Raw genomic sequence first — 17,805 nt, 5'->3', positions numbered from 1 at the left:
TGTCTTTGCTAACTGTTAAACCTGAGTCATGACCACAGCTGCAGTTACGTGTGCACCTTTTTATTCTTGTAAATGTCTCCTATGGAAACCGACCTTCCCGTTCTCTCCTGTAATTATACTCTTTGTGATAAGATGATCTACCTAATACTAAAGATCTGTTAAACTGATTTAGATTTTGTAAGAGTACACTATAAAAGGAAAATAAAATTCCCAGTTTTCCCACAAACTGTATTTTTGGTTTAAAGTTTGTTTTTCTACGAAAAGGCATCAGTTCAAACTTTGTAACTTTCAAAACTCAAAATCTTAAAAGGGATAAATTGCTCTAGTGTATAAAAACCCTATCCCATGACAGTTGCTAGTTTATTGTAAATCATTAAAGCAAAAATAAATAAATAAAATAAAAGTTTATTATCACTCACCCTATAAATGAGTAAATTCCCTTAATATGCCTAGGATTATGCTTGTGGTCACACGAAGTACAAATGTAATTCATTTACAGGGGCAAAGCTGGAGGGAGACACCAGTTTATATCTTCCATTATGTATCTTCTGCATACGGTATCAAAGTTAAGCCTAAGGCGGTAACACAAAACAAGTTCAAAAGCAAGTTTAGAGTTTGTTTAATATAAAACAGTATTTAAGATCTGATGTATTTTAAAAACTGGTTATGGACATTTTAATACATGTAAATGGGTAAATTTTATAATACACTTACATGACAGGCCATCCCCAGGCTCAAGAAGCACCATTTTCCTTGCTTGGGACACAGGTCCCATCACTGTAAACTGCATGCTAGCCTCTGTTCAGGGAGGCATGGGGAAATCAGACTTGCCAGCGTCTGCTGTCTCTGGCTGTGCAGATCGGGCTAGGAAAGCTTCCTCCTTGTCTATAGGGAATAGAAATGTCTCCCCACATCTCCTATGACATGGGTAGGGTGGGGGTGAGGTGTGGGGGATAAATTGTCCCACCCAGTGGAGGATCTGCATCCACATTCTAAATATCTCAAATAGGTAAAGAACAATGAGTCTTCACTCACTATCTCCTGGGCTTGAGGTTGCTGTGAACGGGGTGGGGGGTGGGGTGGAGGGGTGAAGGGGGTGAGCTGTGCCCAAGCCTGCAACCAGTCTGCTATGGGAAATGCTACAGCTCAATAGGCCACGCCCTTTCCCCAGCCTTTCAATTCTCCTCCTCTTGGCAAAGCTAATCCCAGGGCTCAAAAGTCAACATCTGATTTGGTGAGGAGTCCCCAGGGGAGTTTCACATAAAAGACAGAGGCTCTGCCACAGGGCCAGTCAGCACAACAGGCTGAACTATGGGTACTCACTTTAAAGCTAAGTTACAGTTGTCATTGTCTGGCCCACCTCTTCAGCCCTGTTCCCCTTGCAAGCCTGGATGCCAACAGGTCTATGCACGGCTGAAGTTTGATAATGCTTCCGGTATGGTTAGCCACACCAGCCCCCCAGGCCTGGACTCAGACTCAAAAAAAACAAAAACAAACAAACAACAACAACAACAACAACAAAAAAAAAACCCTGTTACCTGTTACTAGTTCTGCTGTATCTGGGAATAATATGTCATTAAAAAAAAAAAAACCAACTCATTTCTTAAATGAATTACGCCTGACTATGCATCCAAATAACAGTTGGTCCTTGTAGATGATATAAATATTTTCCTAAAAATAAATAGAGCCTTACAACTCTGCAAAAGGCTTAACTCGACTAGCTGCTGAGGAGAGGCCAACAATTCCTGATTCTGTAGCTGGCCTGATGGAATCATGGCTGACCACCTGACTGACGGGCCTCACAGGTCCTCTTGCTCTTCTCCCCTATGTCCAATGATCAGTCCCTCTTTATTTAACTGGACAGCATTTGTTCAATTAATGTACTGAAGGACCCAATGTAACCCCTGTATAATGAGTCAATGATTTGATTCTCCCTGAGACCGGCGGGGAATGAACTGCCCAGAGTGACTCCATTTTGCCTTGTTTCAGCCAGCTGTATGTCCTGCTCTGTGCAACTGCTCCCTGTCCTTGGTAAGCACAGCCTGCAGAGGAGAGAAGTCTCATGCAGTCGCACCTGCAGTTTGGGGAGGTCTATTGTTTTATTACATAAAGCAAGCTGTTTTAATCAACTGAATTAAAACTTCTGCCCCTGGCCTGCCTCTGGTATGATGTAATTATGGTTTTGGCTTTATAAACCCTACTCTCTCTCTCTCCTGGGTAGAGCTCATTCTGGGATGAGCTAGCTCTCAACTGCTGACAAATGACAGCCTCTTCATCTGACTTTTGTCCAGTGGTATCCCGTGTCTCAGATGGACACAGCACCTGCCTGTATCCAGCTGTGTCCAGCTGCATGACTCTTACTATCCACTCAGCCTCTGTGCTGAGCTCAGCCCCTAAAGTCCTCCCCTGCACCTGCCCCTTCCCTCTCATTGCTCCTCATTCCCAAACTCATCTAGAAATGAAACCCCAGCTGTGGGAAAGTTGGAAATGAGGCTAACCCGAGGACAGTGGTCCTCAGGGAGGAGGTCAGTTTATTCGTGTCACAGATGCCATTGTCCTCCTTGGCCTCAGTGGCCATAACCTCAGTAGTGAAGGAGGGAGATGGAAAGTTAACAACACCAGAGGAGCCAAGTTTAGCTGGGAAACGAACATATGACTAGGACACTAAAAATACACCCTTCGGTAAATGCCATCCTAAAGCAAATTAGGGATATGAGAGTCTGGAGCAGGTGTGTGGTGGTGGTGGTGGGTACTGAGAGAGGTGTGAGCTGGACTCCACTATGCTGGCCAGAGCATGGACGTTTCAGGGAGGCTGGGTCATTGGAGAGGCTGCTGCCCAGTCACAGCCAGCGTTAACTCTCAAAAGTTCTGCCACTTGCATGAAGCTGTGTGTTGGGAAAGAGCTGGGGCACCCTGGCCAGGCACCCCAGCTATCCCCAGCAACTGCTTAAGGTAGAAGTAGGAATCCACAGCGGGGGCAGCAGCCAGCGTTCTCCCTGACCCCAAAGCCCTCCTCTGGGACATCCTGACGGGTTTGCTGGTAGGAGCTGGCCAAGCGGTTGGCATCAGCACCATCCTCCTCCCCCTGGGCTGTTTCAGACATCTCCAAACTTTTGCCATACCTGTCGTCAAGCCCATGCTTCTGTATGCCACTCCTGTAGTGGCCTCCATGCTTCTGTATGCCACCTCTGTAGTGGTCTCCATCACACGCCATTAGGAGAGGAGCCCTGTATAACCATGGGGCTTCGGCCTGGCTTTGTCTCTTCCAGGCTGAATTCTCCACTTTTGAGTGGAAGCACATGCCCAGGGTGTTTGGGTTGCAGCATTGCCACTAGCTCTGGGCTCATTCTGGGCTGAGCGGCCTCATGCTGTCTTTCTGAGGATCTCTGTCACCGCTGTCTCTGCAGCCCCTCATTCTTCGCATTTTTACACCATGTTTAGTTATGACTTTTCAGTACCCAGTGAGCCCAGCACTATTGTTGAGGTCAGTAACCCCTCCCCAATAGGCCTCTCTCTACTCAAGGCAGAAACCCACTTTGACGTGCCCTGGGGTGAGAGCATGCTTTTCCTTATGGATGGATGACCCACTGCAGCTCCTTCATGCTCCTAAAGCCTAAGGGCCTGGGGGAAGGGAAGCAAAGGAGCTGCCCAGGCAGGGGCAGGGGCAGGGGCAGGGGGGGCAGCAAAGTGGGAGTGGCTTCTCCTCATCTCCTCCACCTCCTGTGTGATGGCTCCCTATGCTGCACAATTGACCTCTGGGTGTCTTAACCACAGGCCTGGTATGCAGAATACATGGACCAAAGGATGGAAAGTCCTGGAAGAGCTAGGGCCATTCCAGGCCATAGTTAAGAGCTGAGCATTGCTGTGGGGTACGCAGGCCTGTATTTCATGAGCTGCGTGCCCCTCTGCCACAGTAACTGGACCTTCTCCAATGACGTCATTAGTCACATCAAACAAGGTTTGGAAGGCTCCTTGCCAAAATAATCAGGAGTAAAATAACCATTAATAAGAAAAATCATTTGGGGCTGAAGAGATGGGTCAGTGGTCAAGAGCACTGGCTGCTCTTCAAGAGGAGTCAGGTTTAATTCCCTGGACCTACATGGCAGCTCACACTTGTCTGTAACTCCAGTTCCAGGGCTTCTGATATCCTCACACAGACATATATGCAGGCAAAACACCAATGAATATAAAATAAAAATAGATTACATTTAAAAAGAAGTATCACCTTGTGCTATGACGGGTCTTATTTTCAAGTAAAACATGAACTCAGGGTTCAAAGGATTCTCCAGCCTTAGCACCCTGGGGAGCACCTGGGGAGGCTAAAGAATCATGTATGTACCACTGTGGTAAGCAACCTGCACAGGCTGTGAAAGGGCACACACCATAAGGACCAGCTCATTGTATAAACTGATGACAGGACAACAGTATATGGTTAAGGGGATGGTTTTTCAGATAGAGGCATCTGGAAGAGTCCAGAGCCGAGAGAGAAAGTAGTAGATTGAACATGACCAGGAGAGAGGCAGGAGCAGAACAGAATACATGTGAGAACGAGGAAGAGAGAGAGGAAGAGGAAGAGAGAGAGGAAGAGGGAGGTGGAGCATGGGGAGGACAGAGTGAGGGCAAAAGAGAAGACAAGAAAGAGGGCACAGCAGAAACAGCAGGGCTATAAGGAGGAGGAGGAGAAGCAGGGGAGTCTACGAGCTAGGGAAGTTTAAGGAAGTGGGGAAGGCAAGAAGGGCTGGGGAGAGCAAGCAGGCCAGCATCAACTCTGAAATGTGTAACAAGTTCTGAGGGAGCCTGGAGGCCAGCAAGCACTTTGGTATGCTAACAGGCACCACAGACAGCCGTCTGTCCCTTCTGCCAGTGATAAAGGACATGGCTCCTTTGGTGGAGGAGACCCTGCTTCACAAATTCCTGAGGGATGCTGACTTTTGTCGAACCTCCAGGATTTGGGGAAATGGACGTTCCTCTGGACCTGATACACGTGGCTTCCAGTAAAGGGACATGTAGGAGTCAGACTTCTCCAAGCCTAGTACGGAATCACAGCCAGTATCAGAAGGGTTTCCTGGGTCAGCCACGCTCCATGCTACTGACCCCGGGGGACTAAGAGACTTGGGGTCCTCTCCTGCAGAGGGTGGGAAAATAGGCTCAGAGAGACTGGGTGATTTGCCCAGGGTCACAAAGCCAGTAGTTTATGGGAACCCAGACCTCAGAGCTTGTGCTTCTTCTCTTATACCTGGGTGTAACCCATAATATGCATGATAACAGATATAACCCACGATACATAAAAGTATTGTGGGTATAACCTATAACAGACCAAGCTTCCTCACTCCCAGGACCACAGAGAGCATCATCTCTGGAGCAGGCACCCTCCCTGCTCAAGCTTTCTTTCGACACAAAACCACGTGTAATCTTGCTTTCTTTCCTCCTTCAACAAGTGACTCATTTAAACACTCCAGAAACTGCCTCTCCTAGAGCCCTAGAGCGATTCTGTTTTCTTTTTCGCCAGGAAACCTTAAATATTTTCATCTGAGGGACCACATGAGTAATTCTGAACCAGTGACTATGTCTTCAGGGTAAATTCCTCTTGAAATACTACAAACAGAAAAATCACTCGGCAGCTCCCACAGCGTCCAGGGAAGATGGCCTGCCCCTGCTCCACCCCCCAACTCAGCTGTCAGAGCCCCAAATAGCTGCCACCAGACACACACCCTGCAGGTTCCTGCCACTCCCATGTAGCTGAGAAAACAGGGTGCCTGATTCATGAGCAGCTCTTTGGGATCCCTTGCTGCTCGTGTGTACATGAACACAGTTGATGTGGCCAGGTGAGATGGCTCAGCGGGCACCGGGGATAAAGACACTGGCCACCAGACCTGACAGCCCTGGGAACTAAGGTGGGAGGGAAAGACCTGACTCCCAAAGCTGCCCTCTGACCTCCACATGAATGCTGTGGCATGCATGTGCTCTAGCGTGAGCGCGTGTACACACAAGCACAAATAAATGTAATAATAATATTATTGAAGTTTGTGCCAGGCATAGTGGCACACACCTTAAATCTTAGCACTCGGGAGAGTGAGGCACAAGGTTGTGAATCTGGGGTCAGAAGGTCAGGAAGTTCTAGGCCACACACAGCACCGACAAAGAACGATGGAATTAGTGACAAGAGGCAGCACAGGGATGAAGACGGCAGCAGTGGAAGCCTGCAAGAATCGTCCCTGGGTGGCCTGGATCAGTTTCCAGAAAAAGCAGGAGACTTAAGCAGCTCTCCCGCTTCACTTTCAAAATACACGAGAAAGATCTCTGTGAGTTCTGGAAGTCGGCTGGGCTATAGTAACAATGTTGCTTTTTAGACAAAGTCTCACTTATGTTGCCCAGGGTTGCCTGGAACTTGCTACATAGACCAGGCTGGCCTTGAACTCACAGCGCTACACTTGCCTCTGCCTTTAGCGTGCTAGGATTAAAAGTGCACACACACACACACACCCTTCTCCCTCCCCCCCAGCATGACAGTCTCTGTGGTGAGACTTTTGGAATGAACCCCCCTTTTTTTCTGATATAAAGCCTTGCTTGCTTTTAGCTGTTGCACCAGGGCCCATCTGCTTTGGGGCTTCTTCCTTCAACACCACTATTCCGGTCAAGCTGCCCTCTATGAAGATCTGCATACCGGGCGCCACTGTGCACAGACTACTGTCCCATCTTATGAGATAGAGCAGGGAGGCTCTGAAATCTTCCTGAGGTCACACAGACAGTAAGCAGCAAGGTCAAGGTTTCAGGGGCAGTGACAAAGGCCAGAGAGAACAGCCATACAACTCTGTACTTCACGGCTGATGGCAAGGATGGAACACAGGGAAATGGGAACTTAAACTGCAGGGCCTTGGAGGGCTCTGGCCTAGCCCGCACTGACCCTCATGGAAGACACTTCATGTATTTCCTGAGTGGGCACATGAGCTGACGAAAGAGATTCAAGACCCTCTGAGTCCTCAGGGCCTCTGTTTTATAAGACAGAAAACTGTGCCCCAAAGAAAATTTGTAGCCACTCAGTTTAGCTGTAGAAACGAGCTAACATCAGCAATTCATAACTTAAGAGCATCAGAGTGATGCCAGCTCAGGCAAGTCTCCGCTGTCAAGAGACGGAATTCGAGACTGGATGTGGTTGCAAATGCCTTAAATCCTTGTGCCAGGCAGGCCAAGGCAGGGAGACACTGAGTTCTTGCCAGCCTGGGCTACATAGCAAGACTCTGACTCAGAAAAATCACGTAACAACAATTCAACGTTTAGAATTTGTCAGTTGACAAGTAGCTGAACCACGGGGCCTGAGGCTACCAAGAACCTCTAATGCTGGATTACTGTGTTGCTGTAGCCAAACGCCCAGGCTTTTCAACTTACAAAGAGGAGACGCGTATTTTTGGCTCATGGTTATGGAGGGGTCAGTCAGTCTCGGGTATTAGGCTTTGTTTTTGTCTTATGGGAGGTAGCACATCATAGTGGCCATGTGTGATGGGGCAAAGCTCCTCACCTCCTGGCTGGACAGCTAAAGAGAGGCAAACTTTATCCCCCACCCATGACCTCCCACTAGGCCCACCTCCCCCCAGCTGAGGACCGAGCCTTCAACACATGGACCTTTGAGGACATCTTGGAACCAAACAATAGCAAACACTGTACCAGAATCTTTGGTAACAATTCCATCTGCACTAAGAATGGAGATATAGCCTGCCACCCCTGCACTCAGCAGGCTGAGGCAGGAGGATTGTGAATCCAAGGCCAGATCATACTCTATATGGAGAAACAAAAACAACAGCACCCCTTCCATTCATGTGACAAAGTAATCCACACTCTAGTTCAAGACAGACATTTCAATATTCCGTTCTCTGGTGAGGAAACTGAGGTTTAGCATGTTCGAGTAACTTGTCCCTGTTCCCAGCTGGTGTTGGGCATGCAGTCACAAGTAGTTAGTTACCAGAGAATGAAGGCCTGGGATTCCCCACGTGGACCCTGCTAACCATCTTCCTCTCCTCCATGAGACATCTTTTGAAATCCTGCCCCAAACTCTTCCCTGTGGCTCCTCCCTGACCCTGCTTACTCAGACATGTGCAGAGTCTCACACAGTGCCCTAGTATGAGTTAATGGCTCCCACAGTGGGTCCAAGGCCAGCAGGACTGGCGTCAAGGGAGCCTATGTCCATTGGCGTGCATGTGCCCAGATCCTGACAGGTTGGCTGAACCTGAAAATCTAGGGGTGCTGGTGCCCCCTGAATGGCAGAGCTGGCTTGCTCACAGACTCAGCACTGAACGCTTTTCTTCTTGTTGCTGCCATCATCTTATGGATGAACCAACGAAGGCCGGCAGGGACCTCATCGTAACCAGGAAAGAGGCAAACAACGGCATTTTGATACAGATTCACATCAGAGATTTACACAAAAGCCGAGGGTCTGGATGTGTGTAATTGAATAATGCAGCATGACATGAAAGAAGCGGGGCAGGAAGGGGAAAACACCAGGGGCTGTAGGCTCCCAGTGCTCTGAGGGAGGCCAGACCAGTGTCCCTGCACCTCCTCCTGTTCCCTGCCACCCCAAGTCGGCTGGGCCTCCAGAGCATCAGCAAACAACTTCCTCTGTTATTTTCACTCTTGTATTTACGAAGGCGAGAAATGGTGTCAACACATTCTCAAGAATTTCTGACAGACATGCATGACTTGCAGCTGGCGGCCACCTCCTCTATTAACAGAGTACATCTCACAAGGCCGCAAATCAGCTCTGACTCCTGCGTGGAAACCACCACAGGTCACCTTCGGGCTTACCCCTGAATTTTCTCAGTGCTGTGTGTATCCACACGGAGTCCACCCCTGTGTAGAATGTCATCGCCAACACCCACGGCCAACCCTTGAAACTTCCTCTTTTCTCACAGCCTAGCTGAGGGCTCGGGGTTTGTGTTTTTTTTTAAAATTTTCCTTTAGCACTTTCTCTCAAATATTTGCAGATAATTAATTCACTGTTAATTTGCCAAGGATGCTTTCTTTATATTGTGTAAATAGAAAGCCAGACCCAGTAAACTCCCTCAAGTTTCCTTCCTCCTTTCTATCCTTTCTTCCTCCACTCTTTCCCTCTTGCCCCCCCCTTCCCTTCCTTTTCCCCACCTTCCTATTTTTTTTTTAAAGTGGGGCTAGGATGGAACCTAGGGCCTCACACACAGTGAGCAGGTGCCCTGACGTTGAGTGACACTCTGACAACAGTGTATTTTTAACAAGTCCTGTTAGAGAGACAGAAGGACACTTGCTGGGAAAGACGAAATGCTTTAAAGAATGAGACAAGGGTGCCAGGGTGGTCGATTCCTGTTGCCTCTCCATGGCAGGCACTGTGCCTCCTCCCTCTGTCTCCGTAGTCTAGCTGGCCAGCATGCCCATGTGAAGGGCCGAGGGGTTCTGAGTGAGTCACAGAAGCAACTGCAGACCCAGTGACTGCATGCACACCCACTATGGTTTTCAATCGCTATGTTTAGAAGGCCACAGGAAACTCCCTTCTGGTGTCTCTACCTGTGCGGATGTGCTGGCATCCCTTTACCTCTGCCCACCTGCACTGCTTCTTTCTGGGCCTTGTCGTGGGTCCCCTTCCTTAGGCCAGGCTCAGAGCTCTTCTCAGCAAGGAGTGCTCCTCCCAGCTTACCCCTCCACAAGGATTCTCTATAGGTCAGAGTTCAGCGCCCAGGGCTCCTTCTCCTTCCTGTTCCTCCCTGCTTAGACTTTAGGGCCTGGCTAAATTAGAAGATGCATGATCCTACAGATCAGAGGGGCTTTGTTGCCTCCCTTGCCCTGGCTCTCAGCCTGGACTGCCACAGACTCACATGCAGTAACTAAGAACTGCAGTGTCTGGCCTGAGGATGAGGGAGGCAGACATCACTCTCCATCCAGGCTCCCCAGGGATTTCAGTGGTAGCCAAGGCAAAAGCAGGGTTCCCTGTGGCCAGTGTCCTACTCTGCTGGACAATTTTTTAAAATTAATTTTTTATTGAGCTCTACATTTTTCTCTGCTCCCCTCCCTGCCTCTCCCCTCCCCTTCTAACCCCCCCCCCAAGGTCCCCATGGTCCCAATTTACTCAGGAGATCTTGTCTTTTTCTACTTCCCATGTAGATTAGATCTATGTAAGTCTCTCTTACTGTCCTCATTGTTGTCTAAGTTTGTAGTCTAGTTTTCTTTGCTTTTATGTTTAAAAACCACCTATGAGTGAGTACATGTGATAATTGTCTTTCTGTGTCTGGGTTACCTCACTCAAAAAAAATGTTTTCTAGCTCTATCCATTTTCCTGCAAAATTCAAGATTTCATTATATTTTCTGCTGTGTAGTACTCCATTATGTAGATGTACCACATTTTCCTTATCCATTCTTTGGTCAAGGGGCATTTAGGTTGTTTCCAGGTTCTGGCTAAGACAAACAATGCTGTTATGAACATAGTTGAGCACATGTCCTAGTGACACGATTGAGCATCCTTTGGATATATACTCAAAAGTGGTATTGCTGGATCTTGAGGTAGGTTGTTTCCCAAGTTTCTGAGAAATCACCACACTGACATTCAGAGGGGTTGTACCAGCTTGCATTCCCACCAGCAATGCGAAAGTGTTCCCTTTTCCCCACAACCTCTCCAGCATAAATTGTCACCAGTGTTTTTGATCTGGCCATTCTTACAGGTGTAAGATGAAGGAATCTCAGAGTTATTTTGATTTGCTGGCCAATTTTATGTCAACTTGACACATTCTATAGTCATCTGAGAGAAGGGAACCTCAGTTAAGAAAATGCCTCCATAAGATCGGGCTGTAGGCAGGTCTGCAGGGCGTTTTCTTAATTAGGGGCTATCTGTATACCTCAGAGACACTGATCATTGCCTTGGCATCCAAATATCAGGTCTGTGGCTCCCCTGTTCAGGACATACACTAGCCTCATTCACAAGCTCCCCTGGCCCCAAGCCACCAAACTCAGGAGCTCAGGAGCCACCAGACCCACTCCACAGCGACAGGTCCTGACAGTGATCCACTCCTGCGGAGACTCAATGTGGAAGTTCTACAACTCAGATCCGAAACACTTCTGTCTCATTTAATGTGGGTTACAAATTCTTCTAGCCATTCAACAAACACGGTGATGGTTCTAGTGCCCAGGCTACGTGTGGATGTTGGGAGATTCTGTGGCTGAGAGAGAGGCTAATGAACAGGACAATGAAACTTGAAAATGAGCTTGGCTCAACTGAGGGAAGCCATCTCTCCTAGCGCAACAAGCACCACACAGACACTTTTGGAGTAGGGCTGCTGGACTAAGGGGCTGGCTGGGCTATAAGTTACTGTACCCCTCTTTACACAACACCCCACTCAGAGCAAATGTGCAGTTAGGAGCTTGAGACCATATTACTGTCGATTCTTGTAATAGCTGTCACCTCAGACTTATGGCAAAGGATGGCATGAGAGACGGCCTTGTGACTTAGTAGCGTATCCAGAATATACCCACAGAGGAAATGCCCATAAATGTGGTGTGGTACAGAGGACGCCAGCCATGACTATTCTCTCCCTCCTTCTTTCTCAGGATCCCTGATTGGATTAGCAGTTAAGAATTTTATTTTCTTGCCTCCCTTGCAGCTGGCTAGCACCATGGAAGCATTTCTAGCTGGTGGGATCAGGCAGGACCTGTTTCAGATCTCTCAGAAAGGTCTGAACGTAGCCCCTCCCTCATCCTACTTAGTACTCCTTGTGGGAGGTCATGTGGCTGAAACAGGGTCCATAGGGGTGAACATTATAGACATGTAACATCTGTAGGACAAATCTCTGGACAAAGTCTGGGGCATTGAGAGTACCTTGCCATTCTTGCCCTGCCTGTCACAGAGGCATGAGAGAAACCAGACTTCTTTAGGCTGCTGTGGGATTTCTGTCTCACACAGTGAACCCATATATGGTCCCAGTGCAAAGGGAATATCGTCCTGGGTTATCCTACCTTAGATTTCCCACCTATGAGATAGAAATAGTAACCTCAATCTTTAGAAGGAATTTGCAGTAACATAGGAAAAGTGCCTCGAGAGGGGCTGGCAGGCATCAGTGACAGACAGCATCATGGTTTCCCTTCCAGTAATCTGTCCAAACCCATGAGGCCATTCTGGAAAACTCCAGCAGATAAAATAGAAAGCACAGCTAAATTTCTGTCTGCAGGCAAGCTGAGTAAAATGGACAGATAGATAGCTCCAGTACAGCCCCGGGGGGTGTACCTAATGAGAAGTCAGCAGGTGGCTGAGCAGAGAGAACTATGGCATCACATGGCATCAGGATTACAGACGCCGGCACTTCTGGAACAAGCTCTGTGGATGGCAGCATTGAAGCTGCTGTGGGTTGTCTGTCCAGCTGCTACACTGAATGTCTCCTGTCTATGGCTTCCCTTTATCGCCCCATGGCCTCTGCAGGTCCGAGACAACACAGCTGAAGGCAGCAATGCCTGGATAAGAACCTCCCATCCCTAGCTGAGCTTTTCCTGTCCAGAGTCTTGGGGACATGACCATTTGGGGACACAGCACAGCAGCTGGTCTACCCTGCATCTTCAAGAGTCCTGGAGGGGCGGTTCCCCCTGACCCTTCCTCTATGTTATCTCAGCAATCTGACAGCATCGTGGCCCATATGGAAGGTGAGAGAAGTGAAGGATGGGGATGGCTCAAACAGGTCCACGTTAGATGGCTTGTGGGACTTGGACCCTCTGTGTGTGGGGCCGTGCCCTTGTCTGGAGAGAAAGCACATGCATGTCACATATACACATGCTCAGTTGGGTTTCTGCTGACACGTGCAGAGGTATTTTCAATGCGTCATTCTGGGAACTTGGAACAGGTGAACCCAGCCATCCCCGCCCTCCATTTAGAACATCATAGACAGCCCTGCCTCAGCTCCAGATTTATTTATTTATTTTTCTGGCAACATCAAAAGCTGCTTTTTTTCTCCCTGAACTCAAAAAAAAAAAAAAAAAAAAGAAAAAGAAAAAAAAAGAATCCTTTAAAAATGGTTTTTCTAAGCACCGCAGTCAGGCAATATAAACAAAGCCTTGCATGGACTTCATCTGGCCTAGTTTATCTGATAAGTGGGCTGCTGCTGAGCTCGAAGACAGATGCCAGAGATTCAGGGTGCTCAGTGCAACAATTCTCTCAAGATGTCCCCAGCACATAACGACAGCCACAACTGATTTTAATGGAGACGAATGCAGCAGGACAAAGCATTCCTGTCTTGGGATTTTCTAGTGAGCAGCATATTGGGCTTAATAATGACAGAGTCCCCATCGCAAAAGCCTTGGGGATAACCCTGGAATATTATCTCCCAAACAACAGGCTCACCAATATAACCAGGGCTGACTGCAGAGCAGCAGAGAACATGGCAGCTGTAATAGGGAAGAATTTAGTTAATAATCTCAATTACTGGGACACGTGCATACATCTAGCTTAAAAGGAGCTCCTGGCAAATCAAATTCACAGATCTTTGTGGACAAAAATCACCTAGCAGGCTGTTTTTCTCACATGAGCTTCTCTGTGTGTGGCTGCAGCTCTCTTTCCTAGGAGACTCAAGTCACTGCCACGACTCCCCTGTCCCTCCTTCCAACGACATCATTTAATTATCTACTCTCATATCAGATAGACAAAGTGGCCTTTCTGAATCTGGGCAGAATGGCAGAGAACTATACTGGGATGTGGGGAAATGACCACGCTGTCACTGGGAGCCCAGCTTCAGAGAACACTACAAAAATAACTCAAGGACTGCATACTGGGTTGAGGGTATAGCTCAGCAATATAGTGCTTGCTTGCCCAGCATATTTGAGGCCTTAGTTCAAATCCTAGGGCAACAAGGACTGGAAGTCACATACTGACTTGGGCAGCGAGCCCAGCACTGTTGGCAGTAGGGTTTTTTGTCACATGAAAAAAACCATTTATTTAGCTTGGAGGTATCTGTGCATACCTGTCTGCTTGTAATCACATAACCTTTACACACGTGTGTGTGCCTATGTGGATGTGAGTGCATGCATGTGTGTCCCCATGTGTGCTTGCACATCAACACTCCCACACCCCTATGGGTGTTAAGTGTGCACTGTGCAGATGTGACTACACGTGCACACCCATTTGTGGTCGTTAATCTTCACTGTCAACTCGACTGACTTGAGAAAAGTCTGAGAGATTGTTAGAGAACAATTCTGGGTGTGTCTGAGGGTACTTCAGTAGAGGTTGAGCTAGGTGGGGAAGACACCATTGGGATGTGGGTGGTGCTAACCCCTAGGCTGGGAACCTGACAGAATAGAAGGGGAAGAAAAAGGTCGTAAGTGCAGACTTGTTCTCTCTGCTTCTTGGCTGCTTTGAGTTGCTCTGTTCTGTTCTACCATGATGGACGAAAACTTCCGAAATCATGAGCCAAAATAAGTTGTTCCTCCTAATCTGAACAGTGCCGTGTATGTGCATATGTGTGTGTGTGTGTGTGGACACACACATGTGCAAACACACTCAAGATGTTTCCTGTGTGCTCAGCTTGAGGCACTTTATAAACCTCTGCTGGTTCGTATGAGATCAAAATTTGACGTAATCTGACTTACTGCATCCACCTGAAGTCCTTTGGGATAGAACCAAGTGTCCACATTGAGAGAAAACATCTTATAGACATACAACAGGACTCTTTGGCCAAGGTGGGCTCCTGGAGAAACAGGCCCAGCTTTGGTTTCTCAGCCAAGCTTCCAATAAGCCTGCGTGCAAACTCTGATTTGACAGTGATGGCTGGCCACACATCGTCCCACATATAATACCACATGTAAATTTTAACCCAGAAAACAGAATCAGACGAGAAGACGGCGGGGGTGGGGTGGGGACAGGACAGAGTAGACAGGGACCTCTCTACCAGCCTTTGTGGCATGCTAGAGGTACTCACCATGGTCATGGGCGAATACCATCATGTCCAGCCCCTTCAGCATCTGAGCCAGCTCATCGTAACGGCCGCAGTGCTCCCCAGCGCCATGGGACACAAAGATGAGGGCCCTGGAGGATAAGAAGGGAACAGTTAGGAAAGCCACGCAGCAGACACCAAATCAGCAATGAACCAGAGCCCAAACCCCAGCTCCCTGTGCCATCCCTAAGTCAGGGGCTAGTGTTAAAATGCAGTTCCAGGGTGACGGGACAGAGCCCACAGCCTGGCTCGCCTTCTGATGCGCTCTTAGCAATGCCCCCTCCCCAGCCTTCCCCTCTTCACCTGGAAAGCCAGTCCCTGAGAGGCTCATGGGAGGTCATAGGTCATCATGACCTATGCCAGGGTCAGGCAGGGAGCTAGCACCTGGTGGCTGGCACCCTCACCAGGACCCTTTGTTTCTGGGTGACAGCACAGGGCACGTGGATTCTGAAACACACAGTTTTCAAGCAGAAAACCCAGAGTAGAGCCCGAGAGTCCCCTTCAGGTGAGGAGTTCCTGACCATAATGATGACGGTGACAGCCACAGCCGCCATTGTACCTGGCCTTAGAGCCTGTCAGTTCCTCTGACAACTGCATATGGAAGGATTTTAATTCTCTGTTGTTGCCTCTACAGATGACAGCGGAATTCAGAGAAGTTAAGCCCAAGCTTCACAGAAGGTTAGAAAGATGCCAGTCAGAATCTGTCATCTCCGGCCATAGGACTCAATACAAAACCCCACCCAGCCCCTCTGCAGGCCCTTCTGCACAGCCCAGCCCCATCGTTCACCACAGGGAGTGGTGGCATCAGCGTGTGTGTGCTTCCTAACTTCCCTGCCACCAGAGCTCAGCTGAGGCGTGGACCTCCGAACTACCCCAGCCTTGTACCCTGGGCCAGCCCCTACCCACAGGCTGAGTAAGCGACCAACCGACTCAAAAGCTGGGTTCTTTCCACAGTCCTTCCCAGTCAAGCCATGCAGGCTGCTAACAGTGTGGGTATGTTTCACCCTGCTCCATATTTTAATCTTCGAGAAAATCACCTTTGGTATATGTGTTTCCTGCCTCTTCCTAGAGACACTGAGACCTGCTCCCCCACCTGTTGTGTTCCACAGATACGCAGGTGCTGTATTCACCTGGACATCAACGGGCAATGACACCTGCCTGCTTGACATTCCTGGGGTGAGCAGACAAATGTTTTCCATGTTTCTCTCTGCTGCTGGGGTGTGTGCCTGGGATCCCAGCATCCCCCATCTTCACAAGGTATTCACTTCCCAAGGGATGGTTCAGAGGTGCCCATTCTTGGCACTATGGGTCTCTATGGTGACTCAGTCCATGGTTACTAACAGAAAAGTAGTCAAGCTGGATTTTGCAAACATTTCAGCTCCTTGCCAGGGACCACAGCAGAGGGCTTCAGAGGGGTCACTTGGGGTCTAAAAGAACAGTACAGGTACCGTTTCCACACTCATGACAGCACCCACTCCTGGCTAATATGTGACAGCAGTGACACTTGCTCTGCACAACTTCCTGTCACTCCAGCCACTCGCGACCTCAGCCCTATCTGAGCATCACTGGGCAGCACCTGAAACCACTGGCATCAGGGTCCGTCTCCAGAGACCCTGGGTGTGACTGGTCTGGAGCTGGAGAGGCTCCTCATGGCTCATGCACAGCCAAGGCTGAGAAACACCTCCTCTGGTCAATGGTCAAGATGCTGCTCGGAGGCTCTGGGAGACTCCATAGAGATAAACATGCAGCCACTGTGGATGCTTAGCAGCTACTTCTAAGTCACAGCCTTCCCAGGTTGAGCCATGGCTTCTGTCCACAAAGGCACGCAGCTTTCGGAGCTTACTGCTGTCACCTCCTGGGAAGAAACTGACTGTGTGGCTGTCCGTAATGGGAGCAGGGTCGACGACTTCTCTGTACCTGTCCACTCCACCACAGTCCCAGTGGGGACTCACCTGGTGGGCAAGCTTTACTCTGTTACATAAAGTGGGCTATTCGTAGCTCCAGGTCTCAGATCTGCATGGAACCCATTTGACAAGTCAGCAGACACACACACACACACACACACACACACACACACACACACACACCCCATGCATACATTTTATGTTTGTTGGGTCTTCAGAGATCTTCTTCATGACAGAACAAACTCTCAGAAGCACCACCTTCCTCCTCTCCTTTACTCTCAGGAGCCTTTAGCTTTAGCTTCCTTCAGGTTCCCCGACATGCCAGTCAGGGCATGTTACCAGGGCATGCTTAGCTGGGAAAGCCTCCTGCCTGACCATCTCCTTAGTGTAACTGCACTCCCCACAGCTGGTGTTCAGCTATTAATGGATGTCCCTAGACACTCAGTTCAAAAGATACCCACAGCTTCCTCTCCCAAACAGGTTTGAGCTGGCCTGAGGGCCGCCTTCCTGTATGCGTCCACACCTACACCACTGCACCTGCTGAGTCTTCCTGCTTGCCTGCCATCTTCACCTCTCAGCTTCCTCCGCTCTGAGGTCTCAGACTCAAGGGACTCCCTCCAGCGCTTGCCATCACCATTTTTCACTTCTGGGCACAGAGGCCCTGCCTGCCTTTCTACTGTGATCTTCCCAACTGTGATGCCAATGCCCAAGGCAGCGATGTAGGACCTGACACCTGGCAAGAGAACTCCTCCAGTATACCTGGCCTGGATTCCTCTGTCATGGCAGTCTCAGGTTTAGAACACAGGATAAAGTAGGGCCTGTGGCCCCCTGCCATCTGGCTTTCCTGGGGTACTGCTCCTCTACATACATGCCTGCGACTGTCCCTAGAACTCCCTCTGTATGCTGATGTGGGAGTGTCATATATCAATCTGTTGATTTCATTGGTTGAGTAATAAACAAACTGCCTGGGCTCATAGCTT

General features: G+C 48.9%; 1 protein-coding gene across 2 annotated transcripts in view; it reads right to left on the bottom strand.

Annotated features, from left to right (window-relative positions):
• The window catches only part of Mgll (monoglyceride lipase), a 106,914-nt gene that overhangs the window by 51,285 nt on the left and 37,824 nt on the right, over positions 1–17,805 (bottom strand). For both annotated transcript variants that reach the window (XM_005364850.2, XM_005364849.2), the window contains exon 3: positions 14,907–15,013. In XM_005364850.2, the coding sequence (XP_005364907.1) occupies positions 14,907–15,013 (107 nt within the window). The remainder of the gene's footprint in view (positions 1–14,906; positions 15,014–17,805) is intronic.

This window comes from Microtus ochrogaster, unplaced genomic scaffold (assembly GCF_000317375.1).
Source record: "Microtus ochrogaster isolate Prairie Vole_2 unplaced genomic scaffold, MicOch1.0 UNK1, whole genome shotgun sequence".
Taxonomy (NCBI): Eukaryota; Metazoa; Chordata; class Mammalia; order Rodentia; family Cricetidae; genus Microtus; species Microtus ochrogaster.
This window is presented reverse-complemented; position numbering and strand designations above follow the sequence as displayed.